Source organism: Oryzias melastigma, linkage group LG1 (genome assembly GCF_002922805.2).
Source record: "Oryzias melastigma strain HK-1 linkage group LG1, ASM292280v2, whole genome shotgun sequence".
Classification (NCBI taxonomy): Eukaryota; Metazoa; Chordata; class Actinopteri; order Beloniformes; family Adrianichthyidae; genus Oryzias; species Oryzias melastigma.
Window position 1 is genome coordinate 12,734,322 of NC_050512.1, and position 25,539 is coordinate 12,759,860.

At 40.8% G+C, this 25,539-nt stretch overlaps 2 protein-coding genes across 6 annotated transcripts in view; one reads left to right on the forward strand and one right to left on the reverse strand.

Annotated features, from left to right (window-relative positions):
* Positions 1-5,401, forward strand: part of LOC112137260 (dual specificity protein phosphatase 12) — a 10,863-nt gene extending 5,462 nt beyond the window's left edge. For 2 of the 3 annotated variants that reach the window (XM_036211966.1, XM_024259488.1), the window contains exons 2-8: positions 340-604; positions 763-876; positions 1,698-1,816; positions 1,901-1,988; positions 2,198-2,289; positions 3,961-4,040; positions 5,107-5,401. In XM_036211966.1, coding sequence (XP_036067859.1) covers positions 342-604; positions 763-876; positions 1,698-1,816; positions 1,901-1,988; positions 2,198-2,289; positions 3,961-4,040; positions 5,107-5,250 — 900 coding nt within the window. In that variant the 5' untranslated portion in view covers positions 340-341 and the 3' untranslated portion in view covers positions 5,251-5,401. Of the gene's footprint in view, positions 1-339; positions 605-762; positions 877-1,697; positions 1,817-1,900; positions 1,989-2,197; positions 2,290-2,813; positions 2,934-3,960; positions 4,041-5,106 lie in introns of all 3 variants that reach the window. The other variant, XR_002917512.1, reaches the window with a different exon arrangement.
* An 8,917-nt stretch (positions 5,402-14,318) lies between these two features.
* si:dkeyp-9d4.3 (caskin-1) overlaps positions 14,319-25,539 on the reverse strand; it is a 47,473-nt gene continuing 36,252 nt past the window's right edge. For all 3 annotated transcript variants that reach the window (XM_024259486.2, XM_024259485.2, XM_024259487.2), the window contains 8 exons: positions 24,513-24,580; positions 23,221-23,328; positions 22,801-22,902; positions 20,254-20,392; positions 19,324-20,111; positions 18,619-19,258; positions 17,352-17,952; positions 14,319-16,042 (listed from right to left, as the gene is read on the reverse strand). In XM_024259486.2, coding sequence (XP_024115254.1) covers positions 15,946-16,042; positions 17,352-17,952; positions 18,619-19,258; positions 19,324-20,111; positions 20,254-20,392; positions 22,801-22,902; positions 23,221-23,328; positions 24,513-24,580 — 2,543 coding nt within the window. In that variant the 3' untranslated portion in view covers positions 14,319-15,945. The remainder of the gene's footprint in view (positions 16,043-17,351; positions 17,953-18,618; positions 19,259-19,323; positions 20,112-20,253; positions 20,393-22,800; positions 22,903-23,220; positions 23,329-24,512; positions 24,581-25,539) is intronic.

Here is a 25,539-nt window from a genome sequence, read left to right on the forward strand (position 1 = left end):
TACACTATAGCCTCATAATTAGGAGTAAGAGACATGTTTTACAAATATTGATTATTAACTTTGTGAAAGCCAACAATTTATTTTATGACTTTGAAGATGTTTTATTAATTAATTAATTATTTCCATTTCATTGAAACAAATAACAAATGATTGAAAATGCCAAAAAGTTCTGTGCAGCTGAAATATGTTAAACATTAGTCCTGGAAAAGAATAGACCAGTTACAACATCTCTTCATAGTATCTGATCCACAACTCGTCGTGTTGTCCCTGGATTTAGTTTGAGCAATCTCTCTTACTTTTTTCTTCCTTTTGATTTTGTGGTTGTGTGTTTTCCTGAAGTCATGCTGCTCATAGATCCAGGAGTGTACATCGGCACTGTCGCTGACCTGAACGACAGCCAGGCGCTTTCTGCAGCTTCTGTCTCTCACATCCTGTCTGTGGACTCTGTGGATCCTGGTCCTCAGCTTCCAGCTACAGGAAGCTTCACCACAAAGTGGATCAATGCTTTAGATGAAGAGACGTCTGACCTGCTCAGTTACATGGACGCCTGCAACATGTTCATTGATGAGGCTGTGAAAGGGGGCGGGGCTGCACTGGTTCACTGGTAAGAAAGAGTCAATAATGGCGTCATTATTCCCTTTTTTTGTTTCTCATGTGTTCTACCTTGAATTTATGCAGTCATGTTCAACTTCATTTTGTCCATTATGACACATAAAAGCACAAAATGCCAAAGATACTTAAAAAAATGTTTTTGCATGTTAGCCAAGCAGGTCGAAGCCGCAGCGCCACCATTGTGACTGCGTATTTAATGAAGAAACACCATCTTACCTTCACTGAGGCTTACCAAAGACTGAAAAGTGTCAAACAAGAGGTGCAGTAAGTGTTTGTCAACCCCTCTCTCCCTGCAGATTGTAAAAGTTTGTGTAATAGATGTTAAAAGTCTAAAAAAACATTAATATGATTCAAATTGTGTCTTTTGTTTGTGCTAGGTTAAAAATGTATATTTATTTAAATATTTTTGTCAGCATTATAAGTAAGAAAATATCTGTGAAAATGGACATTTCATGTTGATGCTAATATGTTTTGAGAAATTACAGTAAAAAAACAAACCCTAAAAGTTCTTCCAATGTGCTGTTCATCATTAGCTCATAAAAAACACATTTTCCCTTAAAATAAAATTATCAAATGCAAAGAACAAATTTCTCACACATAGGTGCTTGACAGCTTATGGGATTTTTATCTTTCATTTTAAACATGCTGAGCCAACAAAAATATTAAAATAGATACAATTAATGAAGCAATGCGCATGTGTTACGTGTCGCCAACATGAAGTTTTGTGCTCGGTCGCATGCAAATATGTGCGAATAACATCAGTCTTACGGAAGACTACAGACTTGGTGTCTTTTCCCCAAATACGGAACATTTAGAAAATTCAGAAACTTTCATTTAGAGTCATAGCAAAATCCATGTATATGTTTTAAGTGATTAAACTGCTGCTATGAAGTTAATTAAACAATATATAAGTAAAGCAGTGTTCCATGGGGACTATTTTCATGTTCTTTTTTTAATTAGTTCAGAAAAATAAGTTTGTGAATAATAATAATAATAAGTTCATTGTTATCTAGACAGCAGTAGAAGATAAAACAGTATTAACAATGTAAATTGTATAGATAAAATGTGTCTGTTGTGTGTTTCAGGGTCAACAGGGGTTTTGAGGAGCAGCTGCAGCTGTATGAGTCCATGCTCTGTCAGGTCGACACGTCTAGTGCTTTGTACAAACAATACAGACTGAACAAGATTGCAGAGAGATATCCAGGTAAAGCAAACCTTTGTTGTGGTTGAACACCAGTAGTTTATTCCTCTCTTAAACCTTTGTTTCTTTTTATATGTGCATAAGCAGAGTTGCAGCAAGTCCCAAAAGATATTTTTGCCAATGACCCCGCCCTCTCCAGCTCCTCCGAGGTGTCATACAGATGCAGGAAGTGCAGGTGGACTGCTTACAAATATTAAAAATGACAATCAGAGTGCTTGAATTATCATACAATTTTTATTCTAAAGAGTTTTAGGGCTTTAATGCATTTTAAATGTATTTTCTGACATCCTGTTTAAACAAATGTGTCCAAAATTCCCAATTTTTTAAGGTAAAAACAGATAAGACAGTGAAATTTGGGGCTAACGTCCACTTCCTCTTCCTCAGACGAACTCTGTTCCGCAGCTCCAGCATCCTCAGTCATCCTGTAGGCGACGGAGCTTCAGCCTTCAGTCATAAGAAGTCCAGCAACCTCTCCGGTAAAGCTACATGCACACCAGGGATCCAAGATAAGAAAAGATAAGATAAGACAAAGATACTTTATTGATCCCTGCCAGGGAAATTTGCACGTTGCAGCAGCACTGTGTACAGACTCATTAAAAAAAAGCAACCAGACAGACAAACAACAGTGAATATTAAAAAAATAAATAAATTAAAAAAAATTAAAATTAAGAAAATTAAGGGAGCACCAAACTTTTAACAGCTTTCCAGACAGACATCCAGTGGGTTTATCTGTGGCACAAGGCTGATGAGTTATATAGTCTGATAGAACGAGGCAGGAAAGATCTCCTGTAGCGGTTGGTGTGGCAGCGAAGTTGCCTTAACCTCTTAGAAAAGACACTCCGCTGTTTGTCAAGCGCAGGATGAAGAGGGTGCTGAGGATTATCCATGATGGATACGAGGACCTCAGTTTCCTCAGGAAGTAGAGTCTGCTGCAGGCCTTCTTGTACACAGCTGTGCTGTTGGTCTTCCAGCTCAGTCTGTTGTCAACGATTACTCCCAGGTATTTGGATTCCTCCACCTCTGCCACATCCCTGCCTGAGATGCTGAGGGGCTGGAGAGACGGTTGTTGCTTTTGGAAGTTGATCACCATCTCTTTGGTCTTGTCAATGTTGAGCAGCAGGTGATTAACTCCAGCCCACCTCACAAACTCATTCACCACATTCCTGTATTCCACTGATGCACACCCAAGAACGCGCTAAATGTGCATTCTAGTACACACATTTAGCCCATGGTGTTCACACGGGACAAGCAGGGAGAGACTTTTTTAAAATTATTTTTGCCTACAACAACCTGCAGTTGGAAGAGACTTGATGTGAAATGTCAAAGTGGTGCAAATCTTGCTGATTTTTTCTCCAGAATGCTCATGATCGCACATGGCTACACAAGTTTTTAAGTCTGGCCATGGGCTCTACGTACAAATTACAGTAACGTGGATTTGGTGGAGATGTGTGGGTGACATCTGCTTCAAAACACGGAAGTACCACCCGTTGTAAACATGATCATGAAGGAGATAGTTAATTATTGCGGTTTGTTCCCAGTTGGATTAATATGACTCCACGAGGGACATTTAAAGGAACAGAGATAGGAAAATAAAAAAGCTGCAGCAAGATTTTCAGGATTTGCACTCCCTTGACTTTGTGGACCGAGCTTCTACCTATTGTAGGAGGCGGACAAGCACGGATGAACAGTAAAAACACAAAAGACGGAGAATTTTCTCCCTGTCGCTACCTGTGTGTGCGTGGGGCTGGTCCGGTGTGAACACCACCAGGTGGACGTGCATTCATAAAACCACGTAGAGCACATTCTTGAACGCACCACATGCGGTCAGTGTGAATGCAGCAAAAAGGTGCTTACACACCAAACACACACGTAGCAGCAGGAAGGGATCCTTTTTTGGGGGTATTTACTGCTTACTAGCACTCGTCTGCCACCTACAGTTGGTACAAGCTCAGAGTGAAAAATTAAAGTGGTGCAAATCCTGCAAATTCCACTCCAGGCTTTTCGTTTCAGCACCATTCACATACTTGTTTCTTTGTTAGTGGGTGGTACATGTATATCCATTATTTATTGAATATGATATTTTCTAGAAAAATAAATCATTTTTTTAATAAAATAATGAATGAATCTGTGTGTGTGTTGTTGTTCAGGAGAGGTCCAGTGTACGTCCTATTTCATCGAGCCGGTACAGTGGATGGAACAAGCCTTACTTGGAGTGATGAACGGACAGGTAGAAACATAAAACTGTATCGTTTATTTTTATTGGAGTAAAAATGATCTTTTGCACTGCATATTAGTTAAACAAGTTTATGCCCTAAATAAAGCTTTTTCTAAAATTACATTAAGATAATAAATTATAGAGAATACATTATCCTATGATTACTTTAAAACTTACATGAAGTTAGATGATGTATGATTGATGTAACTGTTTATTGAAATCAGGAAATAGTGTTTTAAGAGATTAATCAATAATTAACAAGCACTTCACTTTGCTATTGGGAATTAAAAAAAAAAGTAAAAAAAAAAAAAACTTGCATTTGATCTGATCAGAATCAGATTACATAATTATGCAAAAGTGTAAAATGAAGTAACTAATTAGGGGTTGGATTATATAAGTTCGCTTCCTCCCACTCCTTTTCAATCAATAAATCAAACTCTACTGACTTTAGTTATCCATCCATCCATCCATTTTCTTGACCGCTTCTTCCCTTTCGGGGTCGCGCCGGAGCCTATCCCGGCTACTGATGGGCGAAGGCGGGGTACACCCTGGACAGGTCGCCAGTCCGTCACAGGGCCTCAATCACACACCCATTCACTCTCACATAGACACCTAGGGGCAATTTAGAGTCACCAATTAACCTATGAAGCATGTTTTTGGATGGTGGGAGGAAGCCGGAGTCCCCGGTGAAAACCCACGCATGCACGGGGAGAACATGCAAACTCCACACAGAAAGGTCCCAGCCGGGAGTCGAACCGGGGCCTTCTCGCTGTGAGGCAAGAGCGCTAACCACTGCGCCACCGTGCAGCCCTTTGACTTTAGTTAATAATTACAAAAATCAATGAACCAAATGTGACATAAGTGTGTTTTGTTTTTATTTGTTTTCTATTTTCTAATCAGTACATTTCATTATTTCTGTAATGAGTTTAAAATAATTGTGTTTTGTCCTGAATTTTTCATAATCTATGCTTGAAATCAATCAATCAATCAATCAATCAATCAATCAATCAATCATTCATTCATTCAATCACATGTTGTTGTCGTTTTCTTCCATCTGTGTTTTTGTTTGTGCGTTTAGCTGCTCTGTCCAAAGTGTGGATCAAAGCTGGGCTCCTTCAGCTGGTGTGGGGATCAGTGCTCCTGTGGTCGTTGGGTCACGCCGGCCTTCCAGCTGCATCACAACAGAGTCGACGAGATTCGACAACTCAACACAACAAAATAACACAAAAACATCCACGCCGCTCTGCTCCTTTACAGATGTTTACTTTGTGTTATGCTGGATTTAAATGTAAAAACATGTACAAAATTAAAATGTGTTATATTTTTTGTAAAAAAAAATAAATAAACATAATAAGATACATCTGCAAAGTTTACCTGATTTTATACTATTTTTTTGTTGTTGAAAATCTGTTATTTTAGATTTTCAAAAGTTTGGATTCTGTGTGAAAAAAGGAGCTGTCATCAAATACGTTTGAGGATGTTCAGAAATTGTCCATTAATGTGAAATTACTAAAAGTGAAATATGTTATTTTATGTGTAGATGATCAGATTTGCAACAAGCTCTCATTATATTCCCACTTTGGTTATTTATTTAAATGTTTTTTATGATAATATTATACAGGAAATAAACATAAGTGGACTTCAGCCACATCAGTTCTTTAGACTTTTGAAAAAGCTGAGATTTGTCTCAAAAATGAAGACCAGTTGATGGCGTCTGTTCTTCTACAGATTTGGTATCAAAGTATATGAACCTATTGGTGAATCCAACAGCAATGGCACCAATACTTGCAGGATTATAGTTCTAACAACCATAAAACAAGTCTGTTCTGGCTTTAGCAGCCTGATCAGTACTTTTTCAGAAGCTTAAATGTGGATTTTTATAACTTTATGAGTCTGAGGAGATTCCACTAGGTGGCAGAAGACTCTTTCAGTTCTGCAGTTTCATGTCTCATACTTTTCATCTTTCTTTTTAACATTTCATATGTAACATTAGAGAAGATGAATTTGTCTTTTTTACCGATCCTGCCTGTTTATACAGTTAAACACAAGAAATTCAGGTCATTATTGAGGGTTTTTCATTTTTCTTTTGCCTCAGGTATGAGGCAGGGCCGGAGCTACAGGGCCTAATACTGATTTTTGAGTCAGTATTAGCATCATTATTGACCAAAATGAAGAAATCATCAATATACGCTTCTTTACGCATTAAAAAAATTACAAAAGAATATTTTTAAACTAAATAAAATCAGTGACAATACGTTTTTTGATCCTTTCATTGGTAACGACCACCTATTTTGGTGTTTTGCCACCTTCCAGGGTTTTTTGACCCCATATAGAATGGACTAGAAACAGTGGGACTGAAGAAAAGACAGGAAGCAGAGCTGGAGGTAGCAGAGATGAAGATGCTGAGGTTCTCTTTGGGAGTGACCAGGATGGATAGGATCAGGAATGAATACATCAGAGGGACAGCACATGTTAGAGGTTTTGGAGATAAAGTCAGAGAGGCCAGACTGAGATGGTTTGGACATGTTCAGAGGAGAGACAGTGAATATATTGGTAGAAGGATGCTGAGTCTAGAGCTGCCAGGAAAGAGGTCTAGAGGAAGACCAAAGAGGAGGTTTATGGATGCAGTGAATGAAGACATGAAGGTGGCTGGTGTTAGAGTGGAGGATGCTGAAGACAGGCTTAGATGGAGGAGACAGATTCGAAGGAAAAGCCGAAAGGAAAAGAAGAAGAAGATAGAATGTTCTGCCCATTTTTCAAATTGTCGACTACTGTTGGTCTAAATTGGCCATCCAAACCAGGAATGAGACATTTAGTAGTTCAAAGGGCCCCATTTATCTGAATAATATTGCTGAGAGTTTTCTAAAACATGCAATTATAACTCAGTTAGAGCCAACATAAATACATGGTTGATATTGTAGGATTTTTATGTTTTGTAAAGAAATCTATTTGTGCAACATCTTAAGAAGACAATTTAAAAACCTAAACTAAAATGAGCATTATGTCAGATGTGGTGTCTGCACACCTTCTACTTGTGGACTTATGCAGAGAACGATGTCGCTCCAGGCTGCAGCTCAGCAGGAATGCCCGGAAAACTGGAGCCCACATGCTGGAAATTTAGCGCAAAGGAGGAGGTGGACTGTGACTGACTGCCAATAAAATGAGCTCTAAAAAAATACAAGTGAAACCCAGTCCCTAACCCCGCAAACTTTAGTTGTGGCTCTTATCTTTCTGTAGTCATCCCTCTGTGTTTCTTCCATAGACTGTATATAAAATAACTGGACAAAGCAAACCCCCCTACTTCCGTGTTCCATATAGGAAGTACCACTGGGTTGCAAAAAGGCCAAAGTCCCATTGACTTACATTGAGAAACAGACAGTTATTTCTCAGTCATTTTATATGTCAGAATAATCATTCTTCCTCTGCTGCTTTCTGCTTAACTTCTTTTTTCTAATCCTAATTTTTTTTTAAATATTTTTTTCCATTATCTCAAGTTATTAGAGTTATAAATTGACCAATCAGATGGCTCAATAAGTGTTTGTGGGTCTGACGTCGACCGTCTGGGGGGTTTGAGTGACAGATGACGGGTAGCCAATGGGAGCAGACTTCATCAATGCGGTCCATGAAGACCTTTTAACACCTACTTTACAATTCAACAATGTACCAATCATTGTCCTACTGTTGTTTTCCTCAATGGAATGTACCGATGCAGCAGTTTGAAACAACAAGAGGAGCATGCTGTCGACATTTTTAGATGAGGATTTACTCTGTAGAAATAGATTTCACGTCTGAGGTTATGTGCTTTGGACTTTTTTGTCTAACATTCTTTTTTCTTTTTTTCACTGTTTTGATTGTAGCTTATAAATTATACGTTGCGTATATGCGCATAAAATCACCAACCAAAGTTTCATCTTCGCCGCACTTTTCCAGCTTCAGCCTGAATTAGATGCAGCCGTCTGAGGAGCGCGAGACAAACTTGAAAGGAACTGGACGTATTTTTAAACAGATAAAAAGATCCAGCTGTTCACTTGTTAGGATGGTTATTTATTTTAAATACCGCTGAACGCGCTTCTCACGTGCATCTGATAAGACGGTAACGTGGCCGTGCATGTGAAGAGACTGCGCGCGAGGGGGTCAGCAGCGTAACCCAAATGCTCCTCTTATCTTGACAAAAAGGAATAAATGTAAGTAAAAAAAGGACCGCTGACAGAATCAAATGTTGGAATGGTTCTCCCTCAAAGGCTTCAGCAATGACTTGTACAATTCTCCCGAGCCGCCGTTATTAAAGTAGAAGCTGTTTACATCCCGCGGTCTCGTGGTCGAGGCGTGGAAAGAGGCGGATGGTTGCAATAATCTCACTCCTGATTGGTGACAGTACTTCCTGTAGATTCCATGACTCAGCTATGACTCAGACAAATCGCTGGAGATGGGTTGCAAATGGTGATATCCGTTTCAGCAAGTGACGGTGAAAGTGGCGGCCTACTTTCGTGAGGAGAGGACGTAATGCATTTCTAATGGGGGACCTCATTGCTCGCTAAGTCCATTATTTTTACAGTCAATGGGTTACTTTTTGTAACCCGGTGGTACTTCCTATATGGAACACGGAAGTAGGGGGGCTTGCTCTGTCCAGTTATTTTATATACAGTCTATGCTCCACACACGCCTCGAAACAGACATCACTATTTCCAACCACTGATAACCACAAAATGCGGTATGAGATTGCTGTATTTTCAACAGTTGTGGCTATGTCATCTTTAGATGAGGATGCAGTCTGGTTCTGAGCCTTGTCTTTGATACAGGTGGCTTACTTTGAGTAATTGTAACTCAAAGATGTCGGTCACCATACCATCAGCATCCTTTAAATAGTCGTGGCCACCGTTAGCTAGTGCCCGAGCTAACTCCAGCAATGTCGGAGTTTGCTGCAGACGAATATTCACGTTTTTCTCCATGGCGACCACAAAAGATCTTAAAAAATATTCAAAAGTAAACTTTACAAAGTCAGGTTGGTTTTCACAACTTTTTGAAGAAAAGTAAGTGCGGAGCAAGGCAAATTGAACATCACTAGGTTTCCGGAATTGCGTCACGCTTCCCAGCATGCACTGCGGCTCAAAATTTATTTTTGTAAAAGGAAAAAAACCTTTAAAGTCATACTTATTTTTCTTTATTTTTATTTAAAAGTAACAGACATATTGTATATAATCCAAATGTGTCAAAAACGCACTGGGAACAAAACCATGTGTTTACAAGTCTGATAACAGGATGGGTATAAATACCGATCGTGACCAAACCCACCTTGAGCTTCTCTTAGCGCTGGGAGTTGCTCCGTGTGATACTGATCCTCAGTGCTGACGGGATCAGTAGCAGGGAAGGCGGGCAGGTCTGACCGGATGGCAGGTCAGACTGGTAGGCATACTCAGCCGAGCCGTCGGTCAATGGTTGCATCAGCATGTGCAATCAGGTGAAGCACGCTCACTTGGGCCCTACCAGCCTATGCCTTCCCCACATGTTTTTTTTGAATTGTTCATTTCATTTTAAGTTGGACTATTGAATAGCCCCCACGTGTTTTTTATTTTATTTTTTATTTTTATTTCATTTTAAGTTGGAATATCGAATACCCCCCATCTAAGATCTGAATATCATTTAATAACAGTCATCCTCCAAACAGAAGGGTCCAAAGCTGACCTTCGCTAAAAAGCACTTTTCTTCACGTGGGTGCGCTATGAACCGCACGAGTTTACACTTAAATGTAAGAGTACATTTTAAAAACTGGAACAACTAATGACAAAGCCAGCTCAAATATTTTTTTTGGGGGGGGGGTCACCAAGATGAAACAGTAAAAAAAAAGTCCTAACCTTAAAAAGATGAAAAAAAATAAATAAAACAAATGCTGTACAGGAACACAAGGAAGAAATATTTGGATGAAGAGGAAAATTCTGTGGAGGACATGTAGATCTTCATCTGCTAATGCACTTTTTTAAAGTTACTTTTTAGTTTATAACGTTTCCCTGGATAATGACATTTTTCTCCTGTGTGTTTAAATCATCTTTTCCTTTTGGGCTTTCCCTTCAGGGTCTCCACGGCCAATGAGTTTGCTCCATCTAACCCTCTTCTGCATCCTTTCCTCTTTGTATAAACCTCCTCTTTGGTCTTCCTCTAGACCTATTTCTTGCAACTCTAGACACAGAATCTTTCAAACAATATCTTCTCTGTCTCTCCTCCGAACATGTCCAAACCATCTCAGTCTGGACTTTATCTCCAAAACCTCTAACATGTGCTGTCTCTCTGATGGATTCATTCCTGATCCTATCCATCCTGGTCACTCCCAAAGAGAACCTCAGCATCTTCATCTCTGCTACCTCCAGCTCTGCTTCCTGTCTTTTCTTCAGTCCCACTGTTTCATGGCTGCTCTCAGTAAAAAAATCACAAAATCGTCTGCAACCATCACAGTCCATGGGGATTCCTATGTCTAATTGGAAAATAAAACTCAATTTTTGTGCAACTCAAAATGTTAACTGTACTTTTATTCATCTATGTACATTACTAACATGAAACACAGACACAATACATCAAAGTATGTCAGCAGATATGTTCTGATATTTTTCTACAGGTTGTTTAGTAGAATGACTTACCAATAGGGTCAATAATCACCAGGAAAACCGCTTGCCATAGCTGGTAAGCTGGTTGGCGCGTTCCGCCAAACCAAGCATTGAAAAAAAAAGGCAAACAGTTAAATTTATATATATGTCAGTTGTAGTTTTTACATGATTGCCAACATTGTTCATGTAAATTAAAGACATTGAATGTGTTTTATCCTCCAACTAATTCCATATTTAAGGTTGCATTTCAAAAAGTTTTTATCTTTCTCATCATGCTTTCGTTTGTCCTGTTAATGTGGGCAGTTTTTGTCTCTTTTTGCATGATATTCGGTTGTTGCCGATGGGTGTTATAGTGAGAGGTTTTGCAGTTTGAGAAAGTCCCATCAGGCTGGTAATGTGGTGTTTGTATATCTGTGCCTTTTAAATCAGGCTCTTTATTTATAGTATGATTCTGAACAAAGTTTTGTTTCTGGAAAACCACTGGATTTTTTCGATCACATCTGTCTACTGAATGCTCACCTCATTCACGTGTTTAATCAATCAAAAAAAAAAAATCCTTTATTACTCCCACAATGGGGAAATTCTCTCAGTGGTGGGCAGCGCCGCTGGATAGTGCTCTATTGCCAAAAAGCAACTTTCTGAAAGCAGCTGCTCTTGCTGGAAGTACCGATTGCACTGAAGTTGCAGTGTGGATGGATGGATGTTTACAGAACAAAATATGTGCACATGCACTTACATTCATATACTTATGTATATATATATTTTAAAATATATTCTGTTTGTTGCATTTTGAAGCTTTTTGTCTGGGGTATTTGGGGTAATTTCCCCCTGGGAAAAATATAAAGTATTCTTATTCTGATTTACACATGTTTATTTATGTATGTATGTACAGGTGTCCCACTCATGTATGAAAGCATCCTTGAGCATGATGCGGAACCTCACATTGCTCCAGTTGAGCACATTACATGTCAGCTCTGCTCCACCTAAATGCTTTTAGACACTTATACTTGCACACATACACGATTCCCTTGAAGGACTGAGAAGTTAAGGACACGAGAACACATGTTATTTTTGAAGTAATATATGTCATGTCCACAAAAATGCCTGGAAATAATAAACAGAGTTCAATTTAAGGGAACTTTACTCAAACACGTTCAGCAACCAAGCATATCATCTAATCAGTTAACAACCCTTCATTTCAATGAAACACCCTAGAACATTTCTAGTAGGTACTAAGTATACTAGAGAAATCCCCCCATGGTGAAAGAACTCGGATAAATTCTAAGTCACGTGACCTGGCACCGCAGACGCCCTACCTGTAACAGTAGGGGGCGGGGCCACTGCTGTTGTCCATATACCTCAAACTGAGCAGCCACTTCGAGACACAGCATCAACTTCAGAAGCACAGCCAGCTCCATGTGGGAACACATGAAGACACAAAGAACTCCGGAAGAAGCTACAAAAGCTACTTTTTCACCAGGACTTCCATCTAAACTCACTTCCTCAAAGCTGGTCACAGGGTTTTGTTGAGTCACATGACATCGTTGAAGAATAGAAATGAAATCCTGAACTGTGGGATTAATCAGAAAACATGCTCATGAGAGCTATATATCACTTTGTTTTACGTATTGGGTATTGTCAATTCCTCATGAAAGTTAATTGCTTTATTAATTTCTAAAGCAAATTATTGATAAAAAAAAACTCTATAAAATGTGGGTAATTTTGATAACCAATGAAGTTGTGCCTGTTTAGCTAGTGTATGCAACAAATCTCTGCAGAGGGTAAAGGTCATTTAAAACACGTGTTATAAAGAACTCCTTTATTTATTGCTCACATGGGAGCTTTAATCTGAATTCATCTTGATTTTGGAGGATTGATTAATCAGCTTATTTTGACTAATAAAAAAACACCAACAGGAAAAATAGACAAAAAATAGATATAACAAATCTATTTACAATATTAAACAGCAGTTTCTTGTCAAATGTATTTTTTCTGGCTTTCAAATTAGTTTAGTTTTTATCGTCTTTAGATCTTACTTGACTTTGAAATGTGTTGGAAGTGAGAGAGATTTTAGTTTAGAAGAAATGTCTTTATTGCTTTTATTTTTCTTTACACCTGAATTTTGAACAACGATTAAAATTGTATTTGGTGTCAGAAAGCTAGAAGAACACAAATGTTCATGCTTTTTCTAGACAGGATGATGTCTAGTGTGAAGTTTTCCGTGATTCTTCTTCTCTAGGCTTGAGCCTAGCTCTTCATTTCAGCAGCTTCTTAATAACCAAATACAAAGAGCTGCTGAAGTACATTTGTGGAAAACATGATTTTATTCCTTCATAGTCACTGCTGCCAGCTCAGCTTCACAACCAGAGAGTTCAGGACAGATGCTAAGTCAGTAAAGTCACTTCTGGCCCCCAGACTTCAGACAGTCTGCCAGTAGGGTGGTTTAGACTGCTACACCCACACATCTGAGCCCTTCAAGCAGCTGAAGGAATGTAGGAATGTAGGGCCACGAGTCAATAGAAGAAATCTGTCAGATGATGTGGAGCAGCTGCTGGGAGCAGAAGACATCACTGAAGAGGATTTGGCATCAGAGCTGCCAGCCGTGATCTCCATCAGCATCCTGTCAGCAGAGGGAAAACTGTGGCTTTCAAGAGGATGTCCAGAGTTTTGCTTCCCTGTGAAGGTCATGTCCTTGTCTGGCCACAAGCAGCTCATGATGCTCTTCTGATGGTGAGGAATGGAGGATCTGCAGTTCTGATTACTGCAAAACACACAACAATAACAATTGTTACCTCCAGCAGTGTTATTCAAAGTGCTCTTATTTACAGAAGATGAGAGAATCTCAGAGTCCAAGTAACCTTCAGAAACTGACCAGAATGGAGAACTTCCTGAGCGCCTGGTCTTCTCTTCAGGAAATCTGCCGATGTACCAAATGAGATGGAAAAAAAAATGCATCTATTTATAGATAAATTGGTCCATGTATTTCTTCATTTTCCTTGTCTGAGCTGGTATCTGGCTCAGAACTGTATGAATGTATAGCTCCAATACAGGTTGCCATTTTTGTAGCACTTTGTTCTGGGTTTTGTGGGGCTGTAAGCTAGTGGGAGAGCATGTAAACCATGGTGTGAACAGATGCATGATGGGACATGAGGGCAAGCTTATTTCTAGCCAACAACTCAGAAGCAAATTTTTAATGAACTTCTGTAGCTTTGCAGAAACTATGTTCTAGAAAACAACGGTTTTAATTTGGGCTAAAAACTGAAAAATCCTTAAAAAAAGCATCACTGGGAACGCTTTTACATTAGACCAATAGATGATCATCATAAAACTTAAGGTAGCTCTGATAGCTAAATTCAGATCAATCAAATTAGTTCAGGTTTTATTGTTAAATCTTTGAAATTGGTGGACTTCCTGCAAAGATCTGTGACCTTTCTAAATCCTCCTTTTAGTAAAGCAGAAACTTATAGAGGACCTACGCTTCAGATAACTTGAAATAGGATAACTTGTGTCTGTATTTAGATTCAATTTTGGATTCCATCTTTGAACCATGACCCACCTGGACAGCAGCTTGCACTTCATACCCTGAAAAGCCCTAAACTCAACTGAGGCATCACCCCAAAGAGCTCATGGTCTAAGGGAGGAGAAAAAAGAAAAGACACATACACAGGAAATAATAAAACACATTAAAAGAATATTGCAAGATTTAATTATACATTTATTCTGATCACAGCTGTACAGGAATGCATCATCACAGCATAAACACAACCTAAACCCAACCACGGCACAACAGCCGTCACAGCTCAACCAGAAATGTACAAGCTAAATCCATTCAGCTCCAATCAACATGTAGAATTGTCCTCATCAACATTGTTATTCACATATAATCATCTGTCACTCAAATATATCTTTGTTTTTTTCAAAGAGCATAAAAATACAAGTCGACTCTCCACTGGGATGAAGACTGGGGTTCGATCCACAGTTTGTCATAGATGAGGGGAAACACTGAGAACTTGAGGAGTGGAGCCAGCGTCGTACAGCTTTAATGGGCTAATACACGGCCTTTCTACGTTTACAGGAGGACACGCACTTTGATTTTTAGAGATCAGAAAGGGACTCCTAGCTTAACTTAAAAGCTACTTTTGAGGTTCCAGACACAAAAGGGCTTAAAGGAGACAATAAAAACTCCTAAACATCGTAGACTCAATAAAAAAGGACATATGAAAAACACTACAAAGGCACAGAGATTTGTAGAGTTAATGAGACAAAACACAAGAGAAAAAGACAGAGGGTGAGTGGACTGAATGCAGTTTCATTGGGAGACACTAGAGGGAGCTGTAACCTGTTATATAGTTTTATAAACTGTACTATAGAAAGCATTGAAGGTCAGGGGTATCTTTTAAAAACACTTCACTGCAGCGGGACAAAGAGATATACTGCATAGGTGTGCTTGCACAAATGTGGGTGGATGTCAGTATTTGTTGTGTGTGCATCAAGAATCCTTTCCACGGCTCATAACCAGAGCCGGACACCAACAAAGCCAACCGGCAGCAGCATTTAAAGATGGGAAGTTCATGTCTGTGTGTTTAAAACTCTTGGCAATTTTTTAAATATTTTTTTTCTTTTAGATCAGATCTTTAGAGCCACTACTGTATGAATGAGAGGACATTGAGCAAGGAGTACACACTCGAAACAACAACAAGATCAGCAACAGCAACAACAGAAACAACGCACGAGTCAGGAAGTTCAGCTAACCACAAAGCTCCACTCATACAGAGGAGACAGAGAGGTTACAATTCATCTGGAGTGAGACAAACCTAGAAAACAGCCTCTTTCTGTGTGGTATTGATTTTTTTTCACCCCAGCATCTCAGTAGATTGCTTTTTTTTCATCTATCTGGCTGCTTATTAGTTTGTCAGATAAATAATGTGCTTATTTTTTTGCAAGCGATACGCTTGGACTGTCTCCATTTGCGTCTGTCAGAGTCAGCTGGAATAAAAAGATGAGCAAAATAATTGTGCTTCTGGGTCCACACAGCTGCTGTGAGGCTGGGCGGCGGTGACACGCTGGGCAGCAGAGGTTAGAAGTTGTGTGGGAGTGGCCTCCTCACGGCAGCAGCAGGAGGAGGTTGCAGCTGGAGCTACTCCACCAGACAGAGAGGAACTCCATCCTCAGTTCTGCACAAGGCTACTTAGGAAGCACTTGCAAAAAAAAACAAAACAAAAAAACACAAGGATGCAGACTCCAACGTGCGCTCTCAGCGTTGTTTTCTTCTTACACCTACAGATGATGGGGGACGAGGAGCTTGGTAGAAATATCACACATCAGTCCAGCATCGCATCCAGCTGATCTGCCAAGTCGTCAAACATGCTGCCGATGTCGTCCAGAATGGAGGCGGAGGCTTTTTTGTCAGAAAGGGAGCTATGGAATGAAATGTAAGAGATTAGTATCAGACAAACCAGTTAAAGGGTAACCAAACACTAAATCAACTGTTGACCTCTATAAACAGGGCTTTAAAAGTGCTGTCTGTTGGTCCTTCCAACATTTTTGAGATTTTAAAATAACTTGTTTAAGTTATGAAATTTTAGTCTAAAACTGTCTGTGTGCTGCCCCCTACAGGTTGAAATGAGATAATACAGTTGAATTTTGTGATTGGTCAACTGGTGTAAGTTATACTGCAGCTCCAGTATAAAAGCCCATTTTTGTCCAGTTTTGATTCCCTAATGCTTGGTCATTATCATGTTAGCTTTAGCATGGCTCGTAGGCGTTTTGCCTTTGGTTGTCAAAAATTTACTAGCTTGCACAACTTTCCAGTGGACTTGGAAGTCAGGTGTCAGTGGTTGAGTGCAATTAGCATTGAATCTAGCAAACATCTTCCTGGTGATGGGATTTGCAATGAACGTTTCACTCTGCAATGTTTGCTTAATACGTTAGCCTTTATTAGCTATGATGCTAGCGTCCTTTTACAACACAGACACGGATCCCATTACGTCTGGATCATGAACGTCTGCCTTGGGAGAAGGTAGAGGAGAAAAATCAGAAAGATACTGGCATTACTTTGCTCAGTACCACTCTTAGGCTTTTTAGCATTTTTCAAATCTGGACTGAGAGTAGAGTCAGCCTCCAACTGTCCTGTCGTGTTACCTTTTAAGTTAAAGTCCCATCCATTGTCACACATAAACAGTGGGTATGTGAAATTTGTTCTCCGCATTTGACTCGTCCCCTGGGGGAGGGGTGAGGTGCAGACACAGCCGCACACAGAAACCATTTAGTGATTTTACTCCCCAATTCAACCCCTTAATGCTGAGTATCAAACAGGGAGTCCAATTTTTAGAGTTTTCGGTATGACTCAGCCTGGATTTGAACTTATGACCTTCCAGTCTCTGGGCAGACACTCTACCACAAGGCCACTGAGCTGTTTATAGTTTATTTCCATGGAGAATGATGGAACTCTACAATTTAGTGTAATACTTGGTGCACTTTATTGTTTGACATGAATTAAACTCCTGGGGTTTCCTGTTTTTAGACCCTGCAGTGTCTTTATAGGAAAATGCTTACATCTGAGGCACTTGAAACGCTGATGTGTACAAAAACAGCTTCACACACGAGGGTCTTATACTTTGAAGCCAAGAGGAAACTCTTTGACTTCACAACAACAACAACAAAAATCCCCAAATAGTTGCAAACACTGCAAAAAAGTTCCAAACATTTATTAAAAGGAAACACTCACTCATTTTGCTTGTCCTCCTCTTTGATTTGATGCTCTACAGCTTGCAGAGCTGCAGCTAAGGAGGCACTGGTCTCCTCCAACCGGTGCTCAGCCTCTCCCTCCTGCTCGCTCTCCTCTTCTTGACTTTCTTTAACTTCTCTTGCTCCTTCAACCTTCGACGGCCTCCTCTCCACTGCCGGGCTCTCATCCACTGATTTCTTCCTCTCCTCCTCTTGTGCTTGCGTCTTATGATCCTTTTCTTTCCTCCTCTCCTCCTCCTCCTCTGCCTCTCGCCCTCCCAGCAGGTCGATAGACAGACCAGCAATGGAAGAACGAGGAGGCTTGACAGGATGCGGCGAAGGAGTGGAAGGACTCTGAGCCGGGGAGGGAGAAGTGGGAATGACCCCAGGAGAGAGGGACAGGGCAGAGGGGATGTCAGGGGCTGGAAGTGGGGCAGCAGTTGAAGGAGAGGGAGGTTTGTGTGCTGGAGTGGGGCTGGCTGCAGCCGGGCTCGTAGCAGCGGGACTTGAACTCACGGAGCCTACCGCTGGTTTTCCTGGTTTAGGTGCTGTTGGAGGCCCACGTGGTTTCGGGGACACAGGGGGAGGAACGCGCTTTGTCTCTGATCACAGAAAAGAACAAAAGGGAAATTTGGGGATTATATTTTTAGATAATAAACTCATTTTAGATTAGTATCGTGACTTATACTCAGGAGTAACTTGTATGTGGTTTAAAAAATGAAGAAATGTGACTCATATATTTGTTAACAATTGTTTCCACTAACAACCACTAGAGGCCACTGTGGGTGTGTGGATCAGTATCTTCTACTGACAGCAAAACAGAAGAAAAAAACTGTCAAAAAAACAAACAAACATGGAGGAGAATCTGATCGTCCTCCTAAACTTTGATGTTTTTCTTATTCACATTGAAAAATTATTCTTGTTTTTATTCTTCCCTTCTTTGGAATGACAGCAAGTCATCAAACTAGGTTACAGAGATATGGAGGTACCGCTGAAAGTGCCATCTGAGCTCCTGTAGAAGAAGGTAAAAAATTGCTTCATAAAGAAGCAACAAACGGGACTTTGATGTGTGAGTTGTATTTGGTGTGAACGCAGCATCATGCAACTTGACAGATTTGTTCAGAAATGTGCACTTTTCTCCCAAAAGTAAAACTTATATTCTGTGTTTTTCTTCTTTACTATGCCTTTTTTGGCTACTGTGACTAATACTGCATAACGAGAGAAACTCGGCTGATGTTTGCCAAAGCTGTTATTCATGTGCGTCTCACCTGGACTCTGTGCCACCTCAGGAGTGTCAGGTCCCGGTATGGGAACTCTGCGTGTTGGAGTTGGAGGATCAGCCTTCTTCAGGTTGACTGCAGAAGGTTTGGGTGAGACAGGTGGCTTCAGAGACTTCCTGGCCTCCATCCACTCGCAGCTCTCTTTGGTGGCCTCCGTCCTCTCAGTGGCCTCAGATACAGGCCTCCGCCTCAGCACCACACCTCCGTTCTGTTGAGGCTCGGCGGCTTGTTTCCTCCCACTGTCAGGAGAATTTAACAGATTGCTGCTCTGGGCGACCCGCTCTGCTTGCTCGGATGTGCGTGGTTTTCTGCGTATTGTGTCAGAGCCAGTTGTCATGGTAACGACAGTGGTTGCAGTGGATGTAGGCGCTTCGACTTGGGTTGGAACAGGACGATGTTTCTTTTTGAGCGTAGCGGTGCCGTCTGCGTTCTCGGTGATCGAGGTGGCTACGATGGAGCGGGGGCGAGGCTCTGGACGATGCTGGACTGGTTGCTGGGGCGAATGCTCAGTCTGATCACTGGGTAGACTCTCCAGACCACTGATGGTCCTACGCCGACTCACAACGCTATCATCCTCTGATCCAAGGCCTCCTGCGCCCGCCTGTCGACGGAGTTGTGGTGGACTAACCTGAAGGCCACATTCATGTTAAAAAAAAAAAAATCATAAAAAATAGTAAATGAAGTTACACACACCTGTAAGTAGCTGCTGCCACTCCCCACATTCTTTTGGACAATGGATGTTTCCAGCATAGCTGCGAGGCTGCGAACGCTCCCAGATGGGCCCTCTGACCTTTCCAAGCCAGCGGAGCCCTGACTTCTTAAAGCGGCTCCCAAGCTGCCGCCATCACTCGCTCGGCGCTCTCGATAGGTTGGAAGCCCTAGCAGCCCTTCCACATGTCCGTCCCCCTCACCGTCGCCCCCGGTAATGGAAGAACAGGACCGCTTGGGTGGAGTCGGGGGCCGGCCTTTGCGACGGGGGCGGAGTGTGACGGATGACTGGCTGCGGTTGACAGTGACATCGTTGGAGGCGGCGGCGTGCGTTGAGCTGCTGCGGCACACAGTGGCATATTTAGAGTCAGACTCCGAGCCAATGAGACTGTGAGTCCTCCGTCGCTCCTCCTCCTCGCAAGGCAGCCGCAGCAGCGGCACCGATGCATCCACTGCAGGCGAATGGGTGGAAGGTCGCGGCCGAGCCCTTGGAGAAGCCTGCTGGGTGCGGAGATGTGGAGGGGTCTGTGGTGGGGTCTGCGTCGGGGTGTGGGGTGGGGTTTGTGAGTGCATTACACCTGGGTGATTTTTGGCCAGGGGGCTGGGGGCACCCTCCCTCTGTCTCCTTGCCTCCTTACGAGGCTCAGAGGAGGTGCTGCTGCCTCCTGGGCTGGATGGAGATGAAGATGGACTTTGAGGAGGATCTGAGCCGCTTTCTCCTCTCTGCAAACCTTTCAGCCTTTTTACGCCCAACATCATCTTCTTTTGATGTCCTGTCAATGAAAGGGGTTTTTATTTATTAGAACATTTCTATGGAAGATTTTCATTTTTTTCTGTCCATCTGTACATTTAGTTATTATACATTCTCAGCCACATCCTTCCATTTCTCCTCCTAAAAGCATAAATGAATCTTACCGAGCTTTGTGATGCCGATCTCTTGCAGATCTTCAAGGCTGATGTCCGAGACAAAGTCAATGTTTTCATACCCATTCTGCACAAGAACTTGGTAGTACTGACTGAGACCAAGGTGAGACAGCCATTCTGCCAGATTTGCCTGGAAAATAATCATAATCGTGGACAAGCATTTTCTCAACCCCATCCTCACTTGTGGAAAATTACAAGCTAGTCGACATTTTTAGCTAAATATCTTTGGAATTAGCAGCATTCAATCAAATTTCCAATTTCCAAACAATCAGAACTGAACTTACTACAGAAATGGGTCTCCTCTCTGTTTTAGAATCCCTTCTTTTAAGAATAGTCCTGCAGCTTTACTATTCTCAGTTCTAATCCTTCTGAATTTATGACTTTATGACTTTCTACTCATTATGACCAAGGTATCTCTGCTTAAATTGTGGAAAAGCTTAAATTCGGTTTAACTTTTGAAAGTATTCTTACACAGGGAGGATTTTTTAAAATCTCATTACCTTTAAGTTGGTGTTCCACAGGGTTCTGTTTTCAGCCCCCTTTTCTTCTCAGCCTACTGTATATCCTATCTGAAAGCTCCATTATTAATTCAGTTTTTCTTGGTTTCTCTATGCTGATGATGCACAACTTTTTTTGGTCTTTTTCTCAAAATAACCTAACTGTGCCATCTCTGCCTGATTCACACACAATCCTGCTTGGTGAAAGTAAAAACATTTTCAGCTCAGTCTCTCAAAGACAAAAAAATCCTTGTCTTTCCTGTTGAGCCTTATACATAGCAGAATTTTAAAGCTACCAAGAAATCTTTAGCAATCGCACCCTGTAATTGTGCATTAAATTTTCTTTGACAGAAAATCATATTTTCAGCACTATTACGCACACTTAAAAGCCAAATGCTTTTTCAAAAACCGACAGTGCACCTGAGATTCTGGAGCACCTTGTACATGGATTCCTTCTGGTTACTAATGTTGAAATAATTTTCAGAGGTACACAGTGATCTGTCAAAATGTCATTGTTTTTTTTGAACGAGTTAGAAATGAGATCAGGTGTTACTGTGAATATGCTAATGGCCTTTTCAACGTCAAGAACCGGAAATTTTCAACCGGAACTGTAAGTGCTCCCATATTGCACTAAAAATACTTTATTCTACCTGGCAGCCCTAACAGGTATGGTTTTTCCTGTTTTGAGTTTTAATAACAGTTTTTCTACTCTCTGAACACTTTTGGGTCAGGCATGGGGTTACAGTTGCCCTAGGTCAGGGGTCTGCAACCTGCGGCCCCAGAGCCACATGTGGCTCTTTTATCTTTCCATGGTGGCTCCTTGGACAAACATCAAATAAGTCATGGAGACTGCTGACCCAGCCATGTCGACCGTGGGAGTCAGCAGCTCCCTGCTAAGGGGTGGCTAACCAAAACTACCTAAAGAAAACAAATAAACAAAGCCTATAAACTAAGACTACCAAGGTCCAACCCCAAACTAAAATAACAAAACCCAGCGGTGTAAGACTGCTGAGGACAAAGAGGGGAAAAAAGAAATGAAGAAAGAAAAGAAAATAGCATTTTTTTAAACATTTTGAGAGATGCTAGGTTGTTTTTATATATTTGCCAAAAAATAGACATAGTTCATATTTATTATTAAAAAAAATAAAGTCATGAATTCAAATCAAAATTTCTTAAAAGCTAAAATAAGACTATGCCGGTCTTTCTAGATGGCTGCTCTGCTGCGACTTCACAAGACTCAGAACTCATGTAGATTCACGCGATAACCCGCCATTTCTATGGGAAGTACTAGTAAACAAACCCTCATTCCGTTGTGATTTTGAATATATGCTTCTTCTGCCTGACTCATCTTCATGACTAGGCTTGATTGTCACAATGATGTAATGTTTACAACAAGGTGAAAACAGTGAGTAGAACGGAGAGAGATTTTATTTTGAGAAATGTACCGGATACACTTTACATTCACTCCCATAATTTCTGGTTAAGGTCGTTAATAGCCCCAACTTCACAAAAAGGGCTCCTGCTCGGCTCCGGAAAAACTTTAAAGCCAACAAAACAGATATGGAGTGCCGGAGAGGCCGGACCAGACTGGATGCAGTATGAGTGCCTCTCCTCCTTTCAAGTTACGTAAAGACCAGATGCATTGTTAGCGTGGGATTAGGATTATGTTAAACTGCATAATTTCTGTTTCCGGCCAATGATGTCATGTGGCATCTCGTCTATAGTCAGGTCCGTCTCATTATTTTACCTGTTGTAAACAGTTGGGAGTTACAATTATTGGAAAATGTTCTAACGTGGCTAATGTGCAGCATGTTACAAACTAGAGTTACTGTAAACAGAGTTGTTAAAGTCTGACTGACTGATGCATTTATCTCTGACTTTTTTTGTATAGCTTATTGTGTCTTATAGTTCGCTGTGCCTTATATATGACAAACAATAAACCATTCATTCATGGTGCATCTTATAATCTGGTGTGCCCTGCAGTGTGAAAAATATAGTAATCTAATTGCTGTGCTTTTTGAGTTTCCAGAGATGGCCTCACCGGTTTGTGGTCTGGCAGCCAGTCCGTGGAGGGCAGCTTGCTAATCTCTGATGTTAACTTCTTTCGATGTCCAGGCTTCATGACTCCAATCGCCGTCAGGTCCTTAGACACAAATTCCAATTAGTCACATCATGACTTCACCACTACCAGAGAATGTGTTTTTGACAACAGTTTGGTTTTAGTTTGACGTTTCCAGATGAAACGAGCCTTTAGGAAACATTCTGTTTAGGACAATCTCTAATGAATGTTTTTTGGCTTTTAGCCGTCTCTGTGTCTGCTTCAGTGAACACACACAGTGTAACTCAGAGCTTCAGAACACAGCTATGCATGAATATAGGTGTGTAAATGAAGCAGAGGCCCAACAAGATTTAAGACTCACAATGGTGAGAGACGAGGGGGATGAGGGGGTCGTGACCTTACCTCGGGGGTCATGCAGCTAATGGTGTCTAGATCATATCCCGCAGTGAGGAAGTGGGTGGTGTAGAACTGCAGCTGAAACTCACCCAGCCACGCCACCACCGCCTGTTTCTAGAACACAGAACACGAAACACAGAACACTACGACCTCCAACCAGAAGAGTCTGCAGGCCTCTTCTAAAGGAGGACAAAGCATGGCAGTCTGCTCCAAAAGGCAGAAAATAGACCTTTGCAAAAAAAAAAAAAAAAAAAACAGCACTGAAACGTAACACCACTGGAGTGTGAAAAGAAGGGAGTGCTAGGAGGCAAGCTGCTCTGAAGCGCTAGGCAGGGAACTGTTCTGCAAAACTTGATAATTCATGTCATCCATATTCAAGAACTAAATTTATGCTGCTTGTATAACCCTTCAAAAATATGTGCAGAAATCCCTGTGGGGTTTGAAATACATTTAAAACAATTTCAAACTGCACCACTTGCTTTTTAAAAAAACTCTTCTACAGAAAATATGAATAACTGTCAACCTTCATGATTGATCAGCTCTGTCTTCTCAACTGCATCTTTGATGCTTCATTTCTGTAAGGTCCACTACAAAGATGGAAATGAAGACAAAGAAAAATGTTTTTAAAGAAACTGGAAGAACCGAACTTGATTAAATCTATTTTCCCCTCAAAAATAAAAAGGTTCTTCTGCACGGAAAATATTTTATACAAAAGGATAAAAGGAGAAACCGGCTGATTTCACTGTATCTTATCTGACAGTGAATGTTTGAATTTCTCCACATTTGTTTCAGCTCATTTTGTTGGCATGGGCTGTTCTGATTAAAAAAAAGCTATAAATACATTTCTATTAACCTGTATCATATAAAAGAGCGGCAGAAGTCTCAGAGGTAAGATCCTAAAATTACGTCGACGACTGACTTGCAAGTAGACCGTTTGGAATTTCACTTTAAACATCAATTTAGCCTTTAAATTATGAAAATGCATGAATTATGACAACCACTTCTGCTCTTCCAGTTGTCGCCTAGCAACCATAGGATGCTTGGTGTAAAAAAGAAAAAGAAAAGATCTGCTTTGTGTTTACCTTCACTGAACAGTTCTGCAACATAGCAGCAGCACATGCGTTAGGAAGGGGGGGAAGAGGGATGCAAACAAGACGGCAAGTGCTTGTCTCCATGGAGACATGCCGGCATCTTCACTGGTTCAGATGCAACATAAAGAACTAACCCCCTCTTTTTAAAACACTGTTATTATGATGGGGAAGCAAAAGAGCAAAAAGCGATCTGACATTAAAACTCACTTTCCCATCATCCTCTTCTGCCTTTCGCTCAAACGACCGCTGCTCGTGAATTTTGCTGCTAGACGAGCCTTGAAGTTAAAGAAAAGAAAAATATAGTTAGTTTACTGTAAAGCAGCATTTATAATTAATTTTGGTTCACACGGGAAGGCCTTTGAGCCAGCTTTAACTGGTAATCTCGTTTGTCTTTATTATCGTTAATCATGCAGCCATTTATAGCACATTTTCCCATTAACTAGGTTTCTCATTTACTCATGAAATGGCACGTTGGTGGTGGCAAAGCTGTCACTTTGAGCTCTGTGGAACACAGCAGAGTGATCTGTGAATGTGGAAATGCTGTTTGTGGTTTTTTAACACCCTCATATAAGAAAAAGATCAAGGCACAAAAATCTGATGAGAAATTAAAAAGATATAACTTCCCACGCAAAATATCTTTTTTTTAGTTATCTAAACAAATTATTTAGTTATCAAAACAAAGCATTTTTAAAATTTAAATCTTAAAAATTTTGTTTACACTACCCTCGACAATGTGCGTTCAAGAGGCCATTTCCAGTAAAAAGTCTGTAAATGAGTGTGTTCAAAACTTTTGCGTTCAAGCGTAGCTACGGACGTTTTCCCAAAGTTTTCAGGCTCTAAGTACAAATTTTTTTTACCATTGAACAGACGTTGCAAGTAAACTAGATCAAACTTTGACCAATCAGGGACTTGGATTGAGCAGGGACGTATGGATGGCATCCTTTTTAATTCTAGGAACTGCCAGTCGTAAATGGATCATGGAGGAAAAAATAATAATTGTGGTTTGTGTTTGGCCGAACTTACACAATGCCAAGTCTTGCATGTATCAGAATAAGAACTGTGAAAGAAAAAGCCTGGAACAAGATTAGCAGATTTTGCACCAAGCCTCTTCCAACTGTAGGTGGCGGACATGTGCTAATAAACAATAGAGAAAAAAGAAGCCCCTCCCTGCTTGTCTATTGTGAACACCATGGACTGAACCTGCTTTTTAAGAAGCCACATTGTATCCCAGTGC